Source organism: Oncorhynchus masou, chromosome 29, assembly GCF_036934945.1.
Source record: "Oncorhynchus masou masou isolate Uvic2021 chromosome 29, UVic_Omas_1.1, whole genome shotgun sequence".
NCBI classification, from domain to species: Eukaryota; Metazoa; Chordata; class Actinopteri; order Salmoniformes; family Salmonidae; genus Oncorhynchus; species Oncorhynchus masou.
Genome location: NC_088240.1, coordinates 41,010,221 through 41,035,080, shown reverse-complemented (window position 1 = coordinate 41,035,080; position 24,860 = coordinate 41,010,221). Strand labels below are relative to the sequence as shown.

Genomic DNA, 24,860 nt, shown 5'->3' with positions numbered 1-24,860 from the left:
GGGGTGCGTCACGTCATGCCAGGCTTTTTTCTCTCCGCCATACTCGACATGACTGAGATGATCTTCCTGTCCTGTTTTACCCTCTGCCTCGTGCGGTGGAGGAGATCTCCGTGGGCTATACTCAGCCTTGTCTCAGGGTAGTAAGTTGGTGGTCTGTTGATATCCCTCTAGCCGTGTGGCGGATGTGCTTTGGAAAAGTGGGTGGGGTTATATCCTCACTGGTAGGCCCTGTCCGGGATTATCATTGGACAGAATCCTCTCTCCCCCCCTCTCTCTCTCACCTGCTGTCTCAACCTCTGAATGCTTGGCTATGAAAAGCCAACTGACATTTACTCCTGAGGTGCTAACCTGTTGCACCCTCTACAACCATTGTGATTATTTTTGTCTCTCTAGGTTTCTAGGTTTTTAGGCTAGCTTTCTGTAACAAGCACTTTTGTGACATCTGCTGATGCAAAAAGGGCTTTATAAACACATTGAATTTGATTTGATTTGGAACAGTTGTTATTGGACACGCACATAATGCAGATTCATAATTCATGCACAGTGAGAGGAAGCTGTAATTTCCGGACCACTCCATCTGCTCTGAGTTTCACGTATTCAACACCTGGCTCTTTGTATTTTCCCTCCCCAGCTTCCTCTAAAACACCCTGAATATACTGTAGCCTATTATACAAGCGGGCAATTAACACCCACCCACCCACACACACACACCACTGTCCAGTCCTGCTTACACATAATGTACATTTGAGTCATTTAGCAGACACTCAATTGAGAGAGACTTTTTTTTTTAAATAAGAAGGCTAGAATATCGACATAAAATGAACATTGTACGAATCGTAGCACTAGAATAGCACAAATACTCTTGCACCCCTCCAACACGCGCACGCACACACACAATGGGGGCTTTACACATCTCAGCCAGCAAGCCAAGGCTGGACGCAGATCAAAGGGAATTGGATGGCTAAGCTCTCTGCCCACAGTGTGGAGAAAACATCCCCACTGGCTAAAAGCACCTGCCCTTCCGATCCAACTCCCCGGGAGTCTCTGGGACACATGCAAAGCATCACATCCTTCCAGTATTATTAGGTTCACAGCTTGGCCAGCTGGATGATACATGATCTATATGAAAACATCAGTGCTATCTTGAGCGGAATTCCCTTGAAAAGCTGCAACTCCAAACGACTAGATGGCCATTCTCATTCCACAGATGTGTCAAGTCAAGTGCAGATGCATTCCTTCCAAATTGACCTCAGACTTGAACTTTAACTACAGAGCAGGTAGGGAGGAGGGGAGGGGAGGGGAGGGGAGAGGAGAGGAGAGGAGAGGAGAGGAGAGGAGAGGAGAGGAGAGGAGAGGAGAGGAGAGGAGAGGAGAGGAGAGGAGAGGAGAGGAGAGGAGAGGAGAGGAGAGAGCAGAAAGAGAAGATGGGGAAAAAAAGAGGCTAGGAAACAAGTCCAGTCCTAAGTCCTACCAGCAGTTTGTTCTTGAAGGCGTATTTGGTGCGTCCGGCCGAGTCCTTGATCTCCTTGCTGAACACCAGGGAGATCTCGAACAGGAAGAGATGACGGTCCCGGCCCTTCCGGATCAGAGACTTGGGATCCCACACCTGGAAGGTGTCCTGGATGAACAGCTCTCCCTGCACGTCCAGATTCTCATCGAAACCTGCCGGAGATCACATGGCTCTTTAAATACAGCGACGCATTACAGACAGTAGAGTTGGGGTCAATTTGAATTGAATTCATTTGAATTATTATGATTGAATTTTTTTATTCAATTAATTGCTTCTCCTTTTCAATTGATTGAGAAATCGTTGAAAATAGACGGCATTTTATTTTGCGATTATTGAATTAGTAATGTCAGTTTACTTCCTGAATTGTCGGACTTCAATTCCAATTTCCCCCAACTCTGACAGAGAGACAACAACCTTACAGCTCTATACTTGTCTACTAGATAGTGTTATTCCATGCTGTGCAGGTCTTACTGCATATTTCCCCACTGTCCCTTAAAGGGATGAGGTCAGTTAGTTTACTTCCACATGAAGTGATGGAACACCCTAGCTAAAGAATTTTCGAGAGACGTTTTAAATAGAATGCAGCACACAGGCCTCCCTCCTGCTGTACCTTCCAGCATGGCAACGTGCATGGCGTCGTTGGCCCTCTTGGGGACACTAAGCATCACCTCCAGGCCGTCCTTAATCTCCCCCTTCCCCTCCTCACAGCAGGTCAGCAGCTCCTGAAACATGGCATTTGGACAATTTTCATCCATTCCAGTGCGTTGATTGGGTCGCTAAGTTTATAGTTCCTGGCATGCACGTTGAACACAGTACAACAATTTTCCCAGCTGGTTATTTTTTAAATTATAACATAAGAGGGCTAAGAACAGTAATTTTGAGAAGACATGTCTGGGAATTGCTTCAACACTATTTCTTATACCAGATACTGTAAAGGGGCTCTCTGTATGCAAGATACCATCTGCGTCCTAAATGGCACCCTATTCCACAAGTGCACCATATAGGATAGGGCATAGGGTGCCATTTGGGATGCACACCTAAGATACTGCGTGATGAGATTCAGACACATCACTAAGTGCTACTATGAACATATAACACAGAGCTAAGGGGCCAACACACAAGCAGGGGAATCGGACGTCTCTTGGCAAGTCCTTAATGAGATTGATAAGAAAACCCACGTGTACATACTGATGAGATAGAGAGGAAGCGACAGGGGCGGGGAGGAGGGAGGGAGAGGTGGAGGGAGGGGAGAGAGGGAGTGAGCAGGGAGAGAGAGAGAGCGAGAGAGAAAGAGAGAGAGAGAGGGGTAGAAGGGGAAGAATGCTTTGATGTTCCATATTTCCTGGGGGAAGTGGCCTGGATGATAAGAGGCCCAGTTTCCTCCTTGTCCAAATCACAAATGGCACCCTATAACCTATATACAGTCATGACCAAAATTATTGGCAGCCTATAACCTATATACAGTCATGACCAAAATTATTGGCACCCTATAACCTATATAGTCATGACTGAAATTATTGGCACCCTTGAAGATGAACAAAAAAAGACTGTATACAATAAATAATACAAAATACTGAGCTACATTGTATCCTAAAAAAATATTTTATTTAACAACTCATATTTTTTTCTCTCAAAAAGATACGGGTCAAAATGATTGACACCCGTTTTTAATACTCTAGCACCCTCCCCTGCTTGGGTAACGGCACTGAGACTTTTCTAAAATGTTTAATGGGATTGGATAACACATTGGGAGGGATCTTAGACCATTCCTCCATACAGAATCTTTCCAGATCCTTGATATCCTTCGTCTGCGCTTATGAACTACCCTCTTCAATTCAAACCACAGGTTTTCAATGGGGTTCAAGTCCAGAGGCTGAGATGGCCATTGCAAAATGTGGATTTTGTGGTCAATTAACCATTTTGTTGTGGATTTTGTGGTCAATTAACCATTTCATTGTGGATTTTGATGTGAGCTTCGGGTAACTGTCTTGCTGGAAAATCCACTTGCGACCAAGTTTCAGCCTTCTGGCAGAGGCAACCAGGTTTTTGGTTAAAATGTCCTGGTACTGGGTAAAGTTCATGATGCCGTTGACCTTAACAAGCACCCCAGGACCAGTGGAAGCAAAATAGACCCATAATATCGATGATCTACCACCGTTGTTTACAATAGGTATGGTGTTATTTGCATCCTTCTTTCAAAGCAAAATCCACCACTGATGTGCGTGGCCAAAGAGATTTATTTTCATTTGGGACGCAGACCTTCTCTCCCATCATGTTCCCTACCTTGAGAAGAAGCTGGTACTTAGTGATTCTCTGCACTGGCTTGATAAGGTACGAGGAGATGGAGTTAGCCAATCCGTGTCGCTGCTGGATTTCCTGCACACAGAATTTACGACGTCATGATGACTGAAACATATTGACGTTGACATTGAGATACTTTAATGTGTTCATAGCCTATAATCATGTGTTCATAGCCTATAATCATGTGTTCATAGCCTATAATCATGTGTTCGTTCCAAGTGGCACACTATTCCCTCTGACTATATAGTGCACTACTTTCCACTGGAACCCAATGGCCACCGTGCACTGTAAAGTAAAGAGGGTGCCATTTGGAACGGAAGCCATAAGACCGCGCACTGGAATGCAAAGAGACAAATGGCAGTTAAGTAAGCAGAAAAAATATGCCTCCTGTTTAGCACTGAAATAAATGGCTCATTGGCACCACCTACAGGTAGAAGAGGACAGAGAACTCCTACACTTACATCGAAGAAGCTTCCAGCATGCTCCAAGATGAGTTGGCTGGAATCCGGTTTGTTTTTACAGTAACTGACGTACATGTGGAATTTATCAGCCTGAAACACAGTATGGGAAAACCCTGTCAAATTCAAATGACTATAAGCATCTATGTTCTTACATGCATATGTGTCTTTCTATAAACTAGGGTACCTGTGAGCCTTTCTTATAAGCTATTACAAGGTCATTAATAATAATGAGCCTTTTCTTATATGAATACATTAAGACATAAAGAGGGAACATAGATACATTCAATATAATTCATTAGCTGAATCAAAACCTGTTTTAAACCCTTTCTCGTGCCTGGAGTCTTCACAGATTAGCCAGGAATCGTGTGACATAAAACACAAACTTCCTTTCTTCACATTTTTGATACTGTTGTTTGTCTTGTAACATTTAACAATTGACGCATTTCACAGTTGAATTACACATTGAACTTGATGCTGTAATATTTGCTGTCGGACACTTCTTTTGCGCACGGCGATCTCGGAAGTGACCTGTAACCCCGTAACATTTCGTATCTCCCTGTGTTACGGTGTGATAACACATGTCCAAAATATTGTATGTAGTTGCAAAATTCGAATGCTTCCAACAGAAAGCGTGACTTGACCATCATTAATAAAACTGGATGGGGTTCTTCAATAATTCATGCATATCGTTGTTTGAGGCACAATTCATGTCCAGCTGCACTGTAGGACGTTTCTGTAATTTCAACAGCAAAACACTGTAGAATGCACGGTAAAATACCGTAAACGTGTTTTACAGCATTATTGCTGTAGATTGCACTGCATTATGGGTAAATTGCAAAAAAAAACACTGTTTAAAAAATATATATAATTATTTAACCTTTATTTAACTAAGAAAGTCAGTTAAGAACAAATGACAGCCTACCCCTGGCCAAACCCTAACCCGGACGACACTGGGCCAATTGTGCACCGCCTTATGGGACTCCCAATCACGGCTGGTTTGTGATACAGCCTGGAATTGAACCAGGGCCTGTGCCTCTAACACTGAGATACAGTGTCCTCCTCAACCCTGTCCGATCGGTTCCCTCAGCCCTCAGCTGTGCGACATATGTCATTGTTTTTCAGGCCAGGAGTGTCCATATACCTGCTCCCAGCTAACCATTTGCTTAATTTAAACAACATTGTTCCATAATATTGTTCCAGTATTAGTAAACCTGTTCACTTTACCAGTAGTATGCAAACATTTGGTGGCACAGAAAGTGTGGTCAAATAATCTGCGGAATTGTGTAGGCTATAGCAATGTTGTATTAGTTCCCTAGGCGTTTGACCTAGGTGTATCTAGCGGTCTTATTTGTATTTGTGCAATGCCTCAACTGATTTCTGAAACTATATTGGATATCTGCTGTAGGTTTGAATCAACCCAAGACGACGAACCCTGAAGATGGGACAAAGTGCATGACAAGGTGGCCCAGAGGAAGCCAGCTGATCTCAACCCCATACATTGCCCCATTCTTCCAAGAGCTCGCTTCCAGTGAGCTAAGTACACACAGCCACATACATACAACACCAGCGTAATATTCTCCTTGCCGCCCGTCTTTTCATCCACAGAGTAACAGCCCTGGTGCTGTCGCTCTCATTCCAGTCTTTATTTTTCAAATGCTTGCCCTGATTAAGGGTGAGAAGAGCTTAACAAATCAGAACTGAGGGGGATTGTCATGGAGCCCTTGGAGGACACCTGATGCTGAGCTGACTTCTACTTCCTGGTTGCTCTCCTGCCTCGGAACCCCCTTACCCCGAATAGAGTTGCCCCTGATCATAGATCTAGGATTGTACCCAATCCATATTTGAACGCTATCTCCCTCTCTCGCTTTGTCTCTCTCTCCACCACACCCCAAACACACAGGCACTCAATGTAGTTTTTAGATTAGTATTGCAATAATGCTCTTATTTGGTTGCATATGTGTTAACTGTTGTTACTTCTATTGACAATTCTGTTGTTACCAATTTGAATAAATGTATTTTATGTAAAAATGTATTGTTATTTTTACATTTAGATTTCAGGGAAAATGTCACTGTAAATTTACAGCATTACCCTGGCACCAGATTTTCCAGCTTAAATGTCACGCCCTGGCCATAGAGAGGTTTTTATTCTCTATTTTGGTTAGGTCAGGGTGTGACTAGGGTGGGCATTCTAGTTTCCTTCTTTCTATGTTGGTGTGGTTGACTCCCAATCAGGGGCAGCTGTCTATCGTTGTCCCTGATTGGGGATCATATATAAGTTATCATTTTCCTTTTTGTTTTGTTGGGGTCTTGTTTTCTGTTTAGTGTTTGTACCTGACAGAACTGTTCGCTTTCGTTTTATTTTGTTTGAGTGTTTTTTTGATAATAAAAATCATGAACACTTTCCACGCTACGCTTTGGTCCACTCCTTTCGACGAGCTTTACATTAACACTATAATTTTGCTTTACAGGAGAAATGCTGTAATATTTTTCACAGTACAATTTTCCTTACTGCAAAACATTACAGCATCCCTGTAAATTTGGTCTCAGACACTGCATCTCAGTGCAAGAGGCGTCACTGCAGTTCCTGGTTCAAATCCAGGCGGTATCACAACCGGCCGTTATTGGGAGGCCCATAGGGTGGTGCGCACAATTTGCCCGGGTTTGGCCATCATTGTAAATAAGAATTTGTTCTTAATTGACTTGCCAAGTTAAATAAAGGTTTAATTAATTAATTAATTAAAATTACAGCAGGGATGCTGTAATGTTTTTTTTTACAGTAAGGAAAATTGCACTGTGAAAAAGCAAAATCTCTCCTATAAAGCAAAATTACACTATTAAACTGGCAACTCTGGTGCCAGTTTAATGCTGTAGATTTCCAGGTGAACGTTTTACAGTGTGTTTTGTTCCAAGGGGACATTATCACACAACATCAGCTGATTCAGGAAAGGATTTTCTGAATGACAGTCAAGTGATAAAGTTCTAGCGTGATACCGCACACGATTGAACGAAAACCAAAGTGCGTGAAATACTGTTGTTCTCGAGGTTTGACAGAACATATTTGTGTCTATGTTGTTACGGCAAGATATTTAGCCTATGTTGAAGATATTTAGCCTATGTCGTGGACAACATTAAATCAAGATTCCCTTAAAATGACGGTCTGTGTACGTTAAAACGGTGCAATTGGGAACATGAAAACGGTTCGTTTTTTTTCATTTTTTGAACAGAAATGTGGAATGCCAGTCATTAGTCAAGTACACAGTCAACACTTCCTGTTCTTTCAAAGTAGGAGTTCACCCTTTTAATTCCATTCTATGAATGTATTAATTAATTGATTAATAGCTGTCCATATGTGCCACAGTGCCAACACAAGGTGAGATATCTTTCTGCACAAGATGTAGTGTTTATTGACTTATTAGTGAACCGCTGTCACTGTAAATTGTTAGCTGACTGAAATATCCTGGCTACCTAGCTAACCATTGGTAATCTTATTCCATGACGCCATAAAGCCAAAACAACAGTATCTATGTTGTCCAGCGTACACCTGTGCCAATCTGTGTGTCCAACAAGCAGGTTAGCATTTTTCATGAATCTTGTTCTGGATGCAGCTCTGCAGAGTGGAAACTAGCTGGCACAGTCACAAAGTCATAAAATCTGATTTTAAACCGAACTTGAACCCTAACCTTAACCACTACTGCCCTTAATGTCTAACCCTTAACTAAAATTAAGAGCAAAAAGCACAATTATTTTCATGAATATTTACAATATAGACAATTTTGACTTTGCAGCTTATCTAAGGGGAAATTGCTCAGTTCTGCCTCCAGGACAAGAGTCGTGACAATAAACGTCAACCTCTGTCCAGCAATGGAGTGAAACATCCAATCAATGCCACAAGTGTCATGCTGAAAGTCCACCACAAACGCAAGTGGTTGTGGGGTCCTGTCCAGAAACAACCTCTTGCTAGCCCCTACCCTTAGACACTAGTGGAGATCTGAGAGGATTGGACAGGTGTAAGCAATACCCCCAACATTACATCAAGCATATCAGAGGGCAAGATGGAGCTCTCACCATGTCACCACCTGGCTCAAATAGCCGAACAATCAGCCTGTTACCAACACTTAGTAAACTTTTGGAAAAAATGGTATTTGACCAGATACAATGCTATTTTACTGTAAACAAATTGACAACATATTTTCAGCATGCTTATAGGGAAGGACATTCAACAAGCACTTACACAAATGACTGATGATTGGCTGAGAGAAATTGATAGTAAAAATATTGTGGGAATATTGTGGGAGCTGTTGATAGACTTCAGTGTGGCTTTTGACATTATCAATCATATCCTGCTGATGGGAAAACATATGTGTTATGGATTTACACCACTTGCTAAATTGTGGATAAAGAGTTACCTGTCTAACAGAACACAGAGGGACTTCTTTAATGGAAGCCTCTCCAACATAATCCAGGTAGAATCAGGAATTCCCCAGGGCAGCTGTCTAGGCCCCTTACTTTTTAAAATCTGTATGAATGACAAACCACTGGCCTTGTGTAAAGCCAGTGTGTCTATGTATGCAGATGACTCAACAATATACATGTCAGCTACTACATTGAAGTGAAATCACTGCAACACTTAACAAAGAGCTGCAGTTTGTTTCAGAATGGGTGGCAAGGAATACCTTAGTCCTAAATATTTAAAAAACAAAAAGCATTGCATTTGGGACAAATCATTCACTAAAACCTAAACCTCAACTAAATCTCAAGTTGAGGTGACTAAACTGCTTGGAGTAACACTGGATTGTAAACTGTCATGGTCAAAACATGTTGATATAACAGTAGCTAAAGTGGGGAGAAGTCTGTCCATAATAAAGCGCAGCTCTGCCTTTTAACAACACTATTAACAAGGCAGGTCCTACAGGCTCTAGTTTTGTCGCACCTGGACTACTGTTCAGTCGTGTGGTCAGGTGCCACAAAGAGGGACCTCTGAAAATTACAATTGGCTCAGAACAGGGTAGCATGGCTGGCCCTTAAATGTACATGGAGAGCTAACATTAATAATATGCACGTACGTAAATATCTCATGGCTCAAAGTGACTTCATCGCTACTTGTTTTTGTAAGAAGTGTTGACATGCTGAATGCACTGAGGTGTCTGTTTAAACTACTAGCACACAGCTCGGACACCCATGCATACCCGACAAGACATGCCACCAAAAGTTTGTTCACAATCCCAAATTCCAAAACAGACTATGGGAGGCACACAGTACTACATAGAGCCATGGCTACAGTACATGGAACTCTTTTCCACATTAGGTAACTGGAGCAAGCAGTAGAATCAGATTTATAAAACAAATAAAAATACACCTTATGGAACAGCAGGGACTGTGAAGAGAGACACACATAGACACAGACATACATACATATAATAAGACACTCACTCTACACACACGTACACATGGGTGTTGTATTGTAAATATGTGCTAGTGGAGTAGTGGCCTGAGGGAACACACTAAATGTGTTGGGTAAAGTGTTATGAAATGTAATGTCATGTAATATTTCAAATTGTATATAACCGCCTTAATGTTGCTGGACCCTAGGAAGAGTAGCAGGGGATCCTTAATAAATACAAATACCACCCATAATCCCTCTCAGATCCTCACAATTGTCTAGACTCTGGAGGACAGGGGTTGTTTCAGAACAGGACGTGGGTATTATGGTAGACAGTCAGTCAGTCACACTTACACATTATATTATATATTTTAGTCATTTAGCAGACACTCTTATCCAGAGTGACTTACAGAAGCAATTAAGGTGAAGTGCCTTGCTCAAGGGCACATTGACAGATTTTCATGTAGTCAGGGAAATCGAACCAACAACCTTTCATTACGTCACAGCCTTATTCTAAAATGGATTACATATTTTTTCCCCTCATCAATCTACACACAATACCTCATAATGACAAAGCGAAAACAGAAACACCTGATTTACATACATTTTCAGACCCTTTGCCACAGTATGAGACTCGAAATTGAACTCAGGTGCATCCTGTTTCCATTGATCATCCTTGAGATGTTTCTAAATCTTGATTGGAGTCCACCTGTGGTAAATTCAATTGATTGGACATGGAAAGGCACACACATGTCTATATAATGTCCCACAGTTGACAGTGCATGTCAGAGCAAAAACCAAGCCATGAGGTCGAAGGAATTGTCCGTAGAGCTGCAAGACAAAATTGTGTCGAGGCACAGGGCTGGGGAAGGGTACCAAAACATTTCCGCAGAATTGAAGGTCCCCAAGAACACAGTGGCCTAATTCTTAAATGGAAGACGTTTGGAACAACCAAGACTCTTCCTAGAGCTGGCTGCCCGGCAAACTGATCAATCAGTGAATATGGACCTTGGCCAGGGAGGTGACCAAGGAAATTATGGTCACTCTGACAGAGAGTTCCTCTGTGGAGATGGGAGAACCTTCCAGAAGGCCAAACATCTCTGCCACTTTCCACCAATTAGGCCTTTATGGTATAGTGGCCAGATGGAAGTCACTCCTGAGTAAAAGGCACATGACAGCCCGCTTGGAGTTTGCCAAAAGGCACCTAAAGGACTCTCAGACCATGAGAAACAAGATTATCTGGCCTGATGAAAAAAAGATTGAACTCTTTGGCCTGAATGCCAAGTGTCACGTCTGGGGGAAACCTGACACCATCCCTACAATGAAGCATGGTGGTAACAGCATCATGCTGTGGGGAAGCTTTTCAGCGGACTTGGAGACTAATCAGGATCAAGGCACAGATGAGCAAAGAGATCCTTGGGGAAAACCTGCTCCAGAGTGCTCAGGACCTCAGAGTGGGGTGAAGCTTCACCTTCCAACAGGACAATGACCCTAAGCACACAGCCCAGACAACGCAGGAGTGGCTTTTGGACAAGTCTCTGAATGTCCTTGAATGGCCCAGCCAGAGCCCGAACTTGAACCCGAATCGAAAATCTCTGGAGAGACCTGAAAATAGCTGTGCAGCGACTCTCCTCATCCAACCTGACAGAGCTTGAGAGAATCTGCAGAGAAGAATGGGAGAAACACCCGAAATACAGGTGTGCCAATCTTGTAGCGTCATACCCAAGAAGACTCAAGGCTGTAATCGCTGCCAAAGGTGCTTCAACAAAGTACTGAGTAAAGGGTCTGAATACTTATGTAAATGTTAACATTACTTTTTTTATCCCCAATTTCATGATATCCAATTGGTAGTTACAGTCTTGTCTCATCGCTGCAACTCCCGTACGGACTCGGGAGAGGCAATGGTCAAGAGCCATGCGTCCTCCGAAACATGACCCTGCCAAGCCGCACTGCTTCTTGACCCAGAAGCCAGCCACACCAATGTGTCGGAGGAAACACCGTACAACTGGCGACCGAAGTCAGCGTGCATGCTCCACAAGGAGTTTCTAGAGCGCGATGGGACAAGGACATCCCGGCAGCCCAAACCCTCTCCTAACCTGGACGACAATGGGCCAATTGTGCGCCGCCTCATGGGTCTCCCAGTCACAGCCAGCTGAGACACAGCCTGGGATCAAACCAGGGTCTATAGTAATGCCTCAAGTACTGCGATGCAGTGTCTTAGACCACTGCGAAACTCAGGAGGCATGTACATGTTTTCTGTTTTTGCTTTGTCATTATGAGACATTGTGTGTTGATAAGGCAACAAAAACAATTGAATAAATTTTAGAATAAGACTGTAACGTGGAAAAAGTCAAGGTGTCTGAATACTTTCGGAATGCACTGTATATATAACATTCTATTGGTTGCACAAATTTTGTTTAATCATTTAGTTTTGAATCCGTGCATCATTTTGTGTATCAATTCATAAACCATAAGCCACGTGCCATGGAATCGGTACATTGAAAATGACTTCTTTACATATTTTAGGTTTAAGGAAGTGTGTAGGTCGCATTCTTTATTGTAGCGCTGTGCAAGTTATTTATTTAGGTCCGCCTGCTTGAGACACACTCAGCAATTGCTCTGCCATGTCCGTGCCGTGAAGCAGTCGATCTGGATAAATGTTTTTCTAAGGACCGCTCTTTTGATGTAACGTTGCAGTGAAGTGGATGCCGCCGACCACCAGAGGGAGGCAAATACACGTTTATTCGACAGAGCACGTTTACATGGCCCTCGGGAGGTCTGAATTGCTTTCTCCTGACTTATTTAATGGTGGAAAATCAATAAAATAACGAAAGGTAAACATATACGATTTCACGGACTGTCAGCTTAAGAGGGTATTAAGGATACTATAGTTATCACGTTTCACAATGGATTTATTAACTACAAAAAAGTAAGAAGTGTTTTTATTTTAATTCTGGTGGCGCTCTCCACACAAAAGCTTGTTAGCTAGCTGGTCCAACGTTAAGCCAAATTATTTAATGTCGAGCTAAAATATTTATTTTAGAGGTTTAAAAAGGAACAGAAAGGAACAATATAAACTGTTACTTTTTTTTGGTTCGAACCGGGTTCAGAACTTTATTTTTCAACAAAAAATGATGGTTCTGTTAAGAACAAAACACTTGGAAAAAGAATTTCGGTTCCAACCCCCGGTGTCTATGTTTCATGTGACAATTTGAATGACGTAGATGTTTTGTTGTTTCTAGGTGGTGTTATGGTCTCATTGTGCCATTTAATCCTGTAACTACACGTGAAGGCACAAGACAATCACATTTAAATGTATGTCAAACCATTTTGACATTTTCACCCTGATGTCACACATTGGCTCCTTTAGTAATAGAAAGACCCATTTACTTTTTCCATATATATCACGACAATATGCAATGCTCACTGCCAATGCATCTTTGCAAGAGAAAAAGGGCATCATAAAATACTGTACATTTGTTTGATTGATTACCAATGTTGTATAAACTAATTGCAAGAAGGTAAACAGCATTCACATGTAATTATCAATCAGAAGGCCACAAGTCAGAAGTACCCTGTGGGCATTGTAAGTAAACGACTAACACCATGGTCGTGTTCACTAGGCACCAACTGGAACAAAACCGACTGAAACGGGGAGGGACTATCTGGGAGTGACCAATAACAAAAATACACATTTTTGGTTTCCGTTGCAAAACATTTCAATTTTGTGCTCTAACGAACATGCCCCATTGACTGAAAACAGGAGGAGTCTTACCCATGTGACAAAACAATGGCCCACATCTTCAGGTAGCTGTTCATAGTTCACTAGCTCTTTGAGGAAAATGCTGCAATTGAACCGCAAGGAGAGGGTTAACAATGAGAATACTCAGTGGTTAACATAGAACAAGTATTTCCTCAACCAAAACCACATGAAATAGAACTGATTTGAATTGGTCTCATGCACATAACTGACATAACAAGTTGGAATCTCTTTCAAATTAAGGACGTGTCACAGATGACACCCTGTGCCCTATATGGTCGCACTGCCAGAGCCCTGCCTTGGTCAAAGGTCATGCACTACATAGGGCATAAGGTGCCATTTGGGACGCATCCTCAATTTGAAAGAGATCCCTACCTGTTATGGAAATCATAAATCTCCTGGATGTTGCCAAAGATGATGTGCTCCTTGTTGACGATGCCAGGAGGAATCTCCTCCACCCCACTTGTCATCTCCCACAGGTACGTCTAGACAGGAGGAGGACACAGGAAACATCACACGCTATCATGTCCTACTGCAACCGGTCCTCACAAAAACGATGGACTTCTCTTTCTTGGACTCACACCCGCACTTGCTTTGTCCTTCCTGGCACTGATTCTTCTGATAGCAGATTCTACATGCAATAACTGTTATATGTGTTTGTTTTCTCCTATTATTAAACTTAGTTGAATGCACCGACTGTAAATTGCTCTGGATTTAAAAAAATGTTTGAACCTTTATTTAACTAGGCAAGTCAGTTAAGAACAAATTCTTATTTACAATGACAGCCTACACCGGCCAAACACGGGCGACGCTGGGCCAATTGTGCACCGCCCTATGGGACTCCCAATCACATCTGGTTGAGATACAGCCTGGATTCAAACTAGGGTGTCTGTAGTGATGCCTCAAGTGCTGAAATGCAGTGGCTTAGACCGCTGCGCCACTCGGGAGCCCTAAATGTTAATGGATAACTAAAATGCTAATTGTAATTGAAGTACAATGACTGTAGACTGGTGAAAAACAAAAAAACGTAGAACCAGACTCATTATATCATGAAAACACCCAGGAACCCCCTCTTTAAGTACATACGAAGGCCAAAAGATCCCTGAAATGAAGAACGTTTAATTGCCAAGCGAAAATGGAAGGGGGAAAGCTTACCTCCAAACATTCATGCAAGTCCCTGACATAGGCCTTCTCAGTCTGAAGGAGTTCAGCCATTATGAACCTGGATAAATACACACATACAATATATCAGCAACCAACTATGACGTCGTCTGCGTTTCAAACAGCTCCCTATTCCCGGCATAGTGCACTACTTTTCGATCAGCGCACATAGGGTGCCATTTGGGACAAACCCGTAGTCTCCTCCCGCATCCCCATTCCAAGACTACCAATGACAACATCTAGCCAGATCACATGAACTGCACCATCAATTGTGTTTTGCTATTTTGTAAACATATTTAGAGTTGTATATACTGCATATAAGAGTGGGATACAGAAGAGAAAGTGAGAGGAGGACCGAACCACTGCCTCCAAGGCCATATCTGGTTCAACGGCAGCAGGCGACAGCACCACCACTAGACCCCAGCACATCACGGAATGTTAAACATAGGCCTATGCACCTTATCAAAAGCCACACTTGCAACACTTGCTTCTTCCGGCGATTTCTCCCTGTTCCTCTGTAGTGTCTGTAGAGTGTCTGTAGCGTGCACTCACTCTTTCTTCCTGGCTGACTTCCTCTTCTCCTCGTTGACCTCGTGGTTGGGGTCGCGGAGCTTCACCTCCCCAGGATCGGTCAGGCTGGCTGGGATGATGTCCAGCTCCAAGTCCTTATTATCCTACCAGAGACAGAGGGAGAGCTCAGCACACGTCCCAAATGACAACTTATTCCCTGTGTAGTGCACTACTTTATACCAGAGCTCTATGGGCCCTGGTCAAATGTTGTGCACTGCATAGGTGAATAGGGTGCCATTTGGGATGCACACCTTTCAACATGGTCCATGATGACACCGCACGTACACATGAAATAGACTTTTCGAACAGACTGTGTTTCAATTAGAGGAGGAATTGATGCCTGTGTGTCGAGATGAGGACTTCAAACTGAGATGTGTTGGGTCTTGCCCCTGGTTTTCTTTGCCCCAAGGTGGTAGAGATACTAGCTACTGTACTAAGCTTTGTGGACTTCTTCCATTTGTAAGACAGTCCCACTCACGTGTATTTGCAGGACCATCCTACAGAGGAGGTGACCACTAAGGGAGCTTTGACAACAGCAGCAGGTGAAGGACTATACACTCAAGGGAGCACAAATGAGGAATATCATATGTTTGACAAAATTTGTTTCATTCCATACGTCCTTTGAAAACACAGTCATTAGCAGTCGAAAGACTGAGCCTAATTAGTGACTAGGGATTGGGGTTTGTGTTGATGAATGAGCGTTCACAGCAGGTGGGGTTAGCCCTTAAGTCCTTAGGGGCCCTCCAGGGGACCTTACCTCGGAGCTGATGCCCAGTGATTTCTCCAGGCTAGAACGGTACTTCCCCATCCGGAGGGAGAAGTCTCGGTAGCGCTTGTCCACCGTGGTGACCCACTTCTTCAGCTCGGTGACGTGCACATGGCCCTTTTCCACAAAGCTGTCGGCCAGCTGAATGAGGAGCTTCACCTTCTCCTTGGTTTGCTGTAGGAAGCACATAGAGAGATGACGTGTATAAGTGTGTGTGTGTGTGTACGTGAGTTTGCATAATGTGTGTGTATTATTATACGTGTGTGTGTGTGTGAAAGCATGATCGTGTGTGAGTGTTTAAATCATCTGTAGCGTCCACACTCCCCGTCAGTGTCTAGGCGGACGCTTGAGAGAGTGCAAACACGCCTCAGGAGAGATCTCTAACACTTGCTTGCTGCCTGAACCACTGGGCTGTAGACAGGCAGACACAAGGCAGGCTGCAGTGGAAATGTTTGGCTAATATCATACGCAGGTATAGGGTCAGGAGTAAGTGAGGGAGTCTGAGCAGACTCCGAACAGTAGCTCCAGGGCTGCGTTCCAGATGGCACCCTACTCCAAAAGCAGTGCACTACATAGGGAGTAAGGTGCCATTTGGAACGTAGCCTAGATCTGCTTCCCAGCTCCAGGTCCACACCTTGGCGGAGACTCTGAATTCCTCGTACTCCTTCAGCAGTTCCTGACTCCTTTCGCCGCTCTCTCCAGGGGAGGTGTGAGTGGAGAGGTAATACTCTCCTGTTTCCTGGATCCAGTCTAAGGCCTGCGGAGACAGACGGGACAGGGGGGAGTGAAGAGAAGTGAAGAGCTCCCTCTTTTCATATTCCTCTGTCCTTCTCTGCATGCCATCTCTCTTTAATTGGTGGCTGTGCTGGCCATTGAAAACAAACAAAAACCCCACGTATCCCTGGCTGGGTCTAGTCCAGGGTCAGATGCTATGGACATGCAGTATAAACACAGCACTCGGAGTGCTTGGACTGCGTTCAGGAGAGCTCACCTGTTTTTTGTTGTTATTTTTCAATTTGTATTTCTAGGGGTATAGATCAGCTTTAGTACAGCAGATAGATTGTAGCTTCCATCAATGTAATTGTCTGCATCACCAATCACCCATATATATTTTTGCAAATATACATATACATAAACTCAGCAAAAAAAGAAACGTCCCTTTTTCAGGACCCTGTCTTTCAAAGGTGATTCGTAAAAATCCAAATAACTTCATAGATCTTCATTGTAAAGGGTTTGAACACTGATTCCCATGCTTGTTCAATGAACAATAAACAATGAATGAACATGCACCTGTGGAACAGTGGTTAAGACACTAACAGCTTACAGACGGTAGGCAATTAAGGTCACATGTTATGAAAACTTAGGACACTAAAAAGGCCTTTCTACTGACTCTGAAAAACACCAAAAGAAAGATGCCCGGGGTCCCTGCTCATCTGTGTGAACGTGCCTTAGGCATGCTACAAGGAGGCATGAGGACTGCAGATGTGGCCAGGGCAATAAATTGCAATGTCCGTACTGTGAGAAGCCTAAGACAGCGCTACAGGGAGACAGGACGGACAGCTGATCATCCTCACAGTGGCAGACCACGTGTAACAACACCTGCACAAAATCGGTACATTTGAACATCTCACCTGCGGGACAGGTACAGGATGGCAACAACAACTGCCCGAGTTACACCAGGAACGCACAATCCCTCCATCAGTGCTCAGACTGTCCGCAATCTGCTGAGAGAGGCTGGACTGAGGGCTTGTAGGCCTGTTGTAAGGCAGGTCCTCACCAGACATCACCGGCAACAACGTTGCCTATGAGCCAAACTCCCCGTCGCTGGACCAGACAGGACGGGCAAAAAGTGCTCTTCACTGACGAGTTTTGTCTGACGAGTTTTGTCTCACCAGAGGTGATGGTCGGATTCGTGTTTATTGTCAAAGGAATGAGCGTTACACTGAGACCTGTACTCTGGAGCAGGATCGATTTGGAGTTGGAGGGTCCGTCATGGTCTGCGGCGGTGTGTAACAGCATCCTCGGACTGAGCTTGTTGTTATTGCAGGCAATCTCAACGCTGTGCATTACAGGGAAGACATCCTCCTCCCTCATATGGTTCCCTTCCTGCAGGCTCATCCTGACATGACCCTCCAAGCATGACAATGCCACCAGCCATACTGCTCGTTCTGTGCGTGATTTCCTGTAAGACAGGAATGTCAGTGTTCTGCCACGGCCAGCGAAGAGCCTGGATCTCAATCCCATTAAGCACGTCTGGGACCTGTTGGATCGGAGGGTGAGGGCTAGGGCCATTCCCCCCAGAAATGTCAGAGAACTTGCAGGTGCCTTGGTGGAAGAGTGGTGTAACATCTCACAGCAAGAACTGGCAAATCTGGTGCAGTCCATGAGGAGGAGATTCACTGCAGTACTTAATGCAGCTGGTGGCCACACCAGATACTGACTGTTACTTTTGATTTTGAACCCCCCCCCTCCTTTGTTCAGGGACACATTATTCCATTTCTGTTAGTCACATGTCTGTGGAACTTGTTCAGTTTGTCTCAGTTGTTGAATATTTACACATGTTAAGTTTGCTGAAAATAAACGTAGTTGACGGTGAGAGGATGTTTCTTTTTTTTTTGCTGAGATGGCATACATACACATTCATATAAATACATATATATATACACATATCTTTTTAAAATATATTTTCCTTTATTACTTTCTAACCCTATCACAAAAGTTCTGAACCTTTCTATTCTCATTGTTCTACACTTGTAAATTGAAAATATTTATTTTTGCTAAAAGTATTATTATAATATTGATTGAGAGACTATGACTTTTCAGATCACCCAGTAGTGCTTTCTGCGGAGTAAGCTTCAGGTAAATATTGCAATTCTTCCGCCATTCCTGGACCTGTGACCAAAAACGAGCTACATATGGACAGTACCAAAACAAATGATCTAATGACTCTGTCTCTTCGCAGCAACATCTGCAGAGCTGGCAAGGTTGTATCCCCCATATAAATAACATTCTATTGGTTGCAAGAATAAATGGAAAAATTCTCATTTTTGAATCCGCCGTTGTCTTGTGTATCAGTTCATAAACCATGCGTCATGGAATCGGTACGTCACAAATCTCTTCCCAACTATTTTGCAATCTATATGGCACAGGTGTCATAACTGGTATAGTTTTTTATTTATCACAATTTTCTTTAACCAATTATGGTCTTTAATGCAGGGCCAACAGACATGTTCCTTACTTTTCCCCCTTCCACTTTCCTCTTCCACTTTTTTTGCGTTAATGCTGTGGTTGTAATTTTGGGTAATGCCGACATTTCCATATGTTTTTGTTAGCTGCATGTGTGACAACTCCACTAGTCCTATTTATGATATAATTCGTATATTTGAGTTTAACCACAATATTTGTTGTACTATTTGTTATGTCTTTCCTGGTGGATTAAATTGAAATTGCAACCAAATTTCTATGGCTTGTTTGAAAAATAGCGATATTTGGGAGATGATTTCCTTTTCAAATAACTGAAAGTGAGAGGTTGTAGTCTAAATTAAGTGAAAAAAGCCATTCTTGAACATAGGGTGAGACATTATTACTAATTTGCTAGAGAACCAGTTCGGATTTAAGTATAACTTTTGTATGACTGAAGCCTTTAGTGAGAGGTCTAATGCTTTAATATTTGATCATGTATTCCCTTTGAATTCATATTCATTATATAAATAGGCTTGTTAAATTTTGTACTTCTTGCCGTTCAAAATTAAATTTTTTTTTTTTTTTTTTTTAACTGTTCGCTATGTGTAGGCAAGACCATAAGCAAAAAGGTACACTGGGATATGACTAAAGAGTTAATCAGGGTGATTTTTCCACAAATAGGCAGGTATTTACCTTTCCATGTTAGCAAGAGTGAGATAAATTCTTTCTTTCAGGATATATATACCGAGTATATCCACATCACCATCAGACCATTTTATTGGTTAACTACACGGAAATGTAAAAGTTGTATTTTTTGTGATCCAATACGTAATATCATAATTTAATTTATCATAATTTGGTTATAATCCAGAGAGGTTAGAAAACGTATCTAGATCCTCTATGAGGCAGTGGAGGGATCCAAATTGTGGATTTAAAAGAAAACATGAATCATCAGCGTACAATGACACCTATGTTTTCAAGCCCTGGATTTCTAATCGCTTGATATTAGTGTTGGATCTGATTTTAATAGCTAACATTTCCATGGCCATAATAAATAGATATGCCGATAGTGGACAACCTTGTTTTACTCCTCTTGACAGTTTAAAACTTTCTGCGAAGTAGCCATTATTTACTATTTTACTCAGACGGTTACTATACATAACTTTAACCCATTTTATAAGAGATTGTCCAAAATTGAACTGTTCCAGGCATTTATATATAAACTCCAGTCGTACTTTATCAAAAGCCTTTTCAAAGTCAGCTATGAATAGCAGACCTGGTTTCCCATTTTTCCACCCGCAGCATGCGCTCCAGCAGGTATATTTCACTGGTCACCCCCAAAGCCAATTCCTCCTTTGGAAGCCTTTACTTCCAGTTCTCTGCTGCCAATGACTGGAATGAACTACAAATATTGCTGAAGCTGGAGACTCTTAACTCCCTCACTAACTTCAAGCACCAGCTGTCAGAGCAGCTCACATATCACTGCACCTGTACATAGCCCATCTGTAAATATCCCATCCAACTACCTCATCCCCATTCTGTATTTATTTATTTTGCTATTTTGCACTCCAGTATCTCTACTTGCACATTCATCTTCTGCACACCTATCACTCCAGTGCTTAATTGCTATATCGTAATTACCTCGCCACTATGGCCTATTTTATTGCCTTACCTCCCTTATCTTACCTCATTTGCACACACTGTATATATACTTTTTTTCTACTGTATTATTGACTATGTTTGTTTATTCCATGTGTAACTCGTGTGTTGAACTGCTTTGCTTTATCTTGGCCAGGTCGCAGTTGTAAATGAGAACTTGTTCTCAACTAGCCTACCTGGTTAAATAAAGGTGAAATAAAACATTTAAAAAAAATAGTGTTCTACTGTTTCCAGTACTTGCCTTATATTATCTCCAATGTATCGTCGGATTAGAATTAATAATGTCCGACAAAACCTTTTTAATTCTATGCATTATACATTTTGCTAGATGTTTTTGCATCACAACATTGAAGTGTTAAGGGGCCCCCATTTTTTTTATGGACTGGATCTGTATATTTCCCACTTGTTTCAGTAATAACGAAATCAGACCTTCTTGTTGAGGGTCTGATAATCTACAATTTACATAGGAGTGGTTAAAACATGCTAATGACGGTCCTCTGAGTATATCAAAAAAGGTTTGGTATACCTCCACTGGTATGCCATCCAGCCTTTGAGTTTTCCCAGCCTTAAAGGCTTTAATTGCACCAAGAAGCTCCTCCTCTGTAATTTCGACTTCAAAAGGAGTCTTTCTGTACGACTGTTAATTTTACATTGTTAACAGAAAAAAATCCATACAATTAGCTTCGGTTAGAGGAGATGGAGAAGACTGAAACGAAAACATATGCTTAAAGTACCTCTTTCAAAATATCATTTGGTGAATCATGGGTGACTCATTTCTAACAAGTTTCAGTAAGTTATTTTTAATAGCATTTCTTTGTTGAAGATGAAAAAATGATTTGGTGCATTGTCCCCCATATTCCATCCAGTTTGCTTTATTTTTATAATATTTTACACTTGATCTTTCTTGAATAAGTACCTCCATTTCGTTTCGTTGTTCCTCTAACCTATTCTGAGCCCTTATGGGACAGTTTTTATTGCTCTCTATCTGTTCTGTTAGACCTTCTATTTCCTTTGTTTGTATGGACTCTTTTGACCTAATTTTTTGTTTGTTTTAGAGACGGGTACTGAATTGCATGGCCTCTAAAGTTACATTTAAAAGTGTCCCATACAATAAGGGGATTTGCTGTACCTACAGTATGTTGTGTCTGAAAATATTCAGTTATAAATGCCTCTGTCCTACTTAAAAACAAGTTATCGTCCAATAAGCTTTGATTACATTTCCAATATCCTCGCCCACGTGGTAAGAGTAATGTATATGCCAATTATCTGATGGTCCGACTGCATTCTATCCGCTATCAACACTTTTTAAACTTTTGGTGACATAAGAAAGAAGTCAAGACAACTAGCTTGATTGAGCCTCTGCCATGTACAGTGGGGAGAACAAGCATTTGATACACTGACGATTTTGCAGGTTTTCCTACTTACAAAGCATGTAGAGGTCTGTAATTTTCATCATATGTACACTGTGAGAGACGGAATCTAAAACAAAAATCCAGAAAATCACATTATATGATTTTTAAGTAATTAATTAGCATTTTATTGCATGACATAAGTATTTGATCACCAGTAAGAATTCCGGCTCTCACAGACCTGTTAGTTTTTCTTTAAGAAGCCCTCCCGTTCTCCACTCATTACCTGTATTAACTGCACCTGTTTGAACTCGTTACCTGTATAAAACACCTGTCCACACACTCAATCAAACAGACTCCAACCTCTCCACAATGGCCAGGACCAGAGAGGGTGTAAGGACATCAGGGATAAAATTGTAGACCTGCACAAGGCTGGGATGGGCTCCAGGACAATAGGCAAGCAGCTTGGTGAGAAAGCAACAACTGCTGGCGCAATTATTAGAAAATGGAAGAAGTTCAAGATGATGGTCAATCACCCTCGGTATGGGGCTCCATGCAAGATCATGCAATGATCATGAGGAAGGTGAGGGATCAGCCCAGAACTACACGGCAGGAACTGGTCAATGACCTGAAGAGAGCTGGGACCACAGTCTCAAAGAAAACCATGAGTAACACACTACGCCGTCATGGATTAAAATCCTGCAGCGCACGCAAGGTCCCCCTGCTCAAGCCAGCGCATGTCCAGGCCCATCTGAAGTTTGTCAATGACCATCAGGATGATCCAGAGGAAGAATGGGAGAAGGTCAGGTGGTCTGATGAAACAAATATAGAGCTTTTTGGTCTAAACTCCACTCGCCGTGTTTGGAGGAAGAAGAAGGATGAGTACAACCCCAAGAACACCATCCCACCCGTGAAGCATGGAGGTGGAAACATCATTCTTTGGGGATGCTTTTCTGCAAAGGGGACAGGACGACGGCACCGTATTGAGGGGAGGATGGATGGGGCCATGTATCGCAAGATCTTGGCCAACAACCTCCTTCCCTCAGTAAGAGCATTGAAGATGGGTCGTGGCTTTTGTCTTCCAGCATGATAACGACCCGAAACACACAGCCAGGGCAAATAAGGAGTGACTCCGTAAGAAGCATCTCAAGGTCCTGGAGTGGCCTAGCCAGTCTCCAGAACTGAACCCAATAGAACATCTTTGGAGGGAGCTGAAAGTCCGTATTGCCCAGCGACAGCCCCGAAACCTGAAGGATCTGGAGAAGGTCTGTATGGAGGAGTGGGCAAAAATCCCTGCTGCAGTGTGTGCAAACTTGGTCAAGAACTACAGGAAACGTATGATCTCTGTAATTGCAAACAAAGGTTTCTGTACCAAATATTAAGTTCTGCTTTTCTGATGTATCAAATACTTATGTCATGCAATAAAATGCACATGAATTACTTAAAAATCATACAATGTGATTTTTGGGATTTTTGTTTTAGATTCCGTCTCTCACAGTTGAAGTGCACCTATGATAAAAATTACAGACCTCTACATGCTTTGTAAGTGGGAAAACCTGCAAAATCGGCAGTGTATCAAATACTTGTTCTCCCCACTGTATATCTCACTAGGTCAGGATATTTAAGCCTCCATATATCCACTAGTTCCAATATATCAATGACAGTCATGATTTCCTTAAGAGCATGAGGGTGATAGTTTGTAGTGTGATTTCCTTTATGGTCCATTGAGGTATTTAAAACAGTATTAAAATCTCCCACCATAATAATAGAGTCTTGTAGGAATGATAATTTATTATATAGACTTTCAATGAAGCGTGGATCATCATTATTTGGTCCGTAAAGGTTAATGACCCATATCGGTTTATAGTCCAATAACAGTTTTAAAATCGTCCATCTACCTTACGGATCTGTTTGGACAATTTGCACATTCGGAGCAAAATTACTGTTGATTAATATCACTTTTGAGTTTCTTTCTCCATGGGAGAAGTATATTTCCCCCCCCAGTCCTTTTTCCACACAACAATAAATATTATATTCCTTCTCTTTGAGCCAGGTAAATATTGTTCTTCTTTTCTTCTTATCTTCTAAGCCAATACAATTATAACTGTCTATACTTATATTCCCACCATTTACCACAACGTGATACACGTTTCAAATCAATTTATCATGAATATATGTTTGTACATTTACCATTAAAAAGTACCATAGTGATTGAGTGTCCATCTAGCTCACCTGTTTGGCGCTGCGTTCGAACACCACGTACTGCTGGCACTGCTCCAGGCGCCGTTTCTTCATGGTCCAAAAGTGCAGAACCCGGTTCTCCCTCTGGAGCAGCTCATTGAGGATGGCTAGAGAGGAGAAGGAGACCAGGGAGCACAGAAAGAAGTTAGCATATCGTCAACACAGTGGTTTCAAACACAACCCAAACTAGTCCATATAGTCCATATAGGACATAAGAAACTAGAAGTTCAACTGAACGTGAAAAGAAATATTTCATAAAGAAAAAGAGCAATAAAAGAGTTAGTAACAGTAATGTATAAGGTCTGGTGCTCAGTAGTCAATATTTGTGCGTTCCAAATGACACCCTATTATTCCCTATATAGTTCACTACTTTTGACCAGCGCTGGTCAAAAGTAGGCGTGCAGTGAGTCTGGGGAGACGCACTCCACAAATTAAATATTATTATTATTAGCTACTATAATGTGAATAGGGTGCCATTTAGGACACAAGCCCATGATCGTGTAATAGGGCTGTTGTGAC

General features: G+C 42.3%; 1 protein-coding gene across 3 annotated transcripts in view; it reads right to left on the bottom strand.

Annotated features, from left to right (window-relative positions):
• LOC135519683 (kalirin-like) overlaps nt 1–24,860 on the bottom strand; it is a 259,660-nt gene that overhangs the window by 60,334 nt on the left and 174,466 nt on the right. For all 3 annotated transcript variants that reach the window (XM_064944915.1, XM_064944916.1, XM_064944917.1), the window contains exons 20-30: nt 24,333–24,448; nt 16,544–16,666; nt 15,901–16,083; nt 15,126–15,247; nt 14,568–14,634; nt 13,788–13,897; nt 13,428–13,497; nt 4,273–4,362; nt 3,794–3,886; nt 2,121–2,232; nt 1,472–1,662 (exon numbers count right to left, since the gene is read on the bottom strand). In XM_064944915.1, coding sequence (XP_064800987.1) covers nt 1,472–1,662; nt 2,121–2,232; nt 3,794–3,886; nt 4,273–4,362; nt 13,428–13,497; nt 13,788–13,897; nt 14,568–14,634; nt 15,126–15,247; nt 15,901–16,083; nt 16,544–16,666; nt 24,333–24,448 — 1,277 coding nt within the window. The remainder of the gene's footprint in view (nt 1–1,471; nt 1,663–2,120; nt 2,233–3,793; nt 3,887–4,272; nt 4,363–13,427; nt 13,498–13,787; nt 13,898–14,567; nt 14,635–15,125; nt 15,248–15,900; nt 16,084–16,543; nt 16,667–24,332; nt 24,449–24,860) is intronic.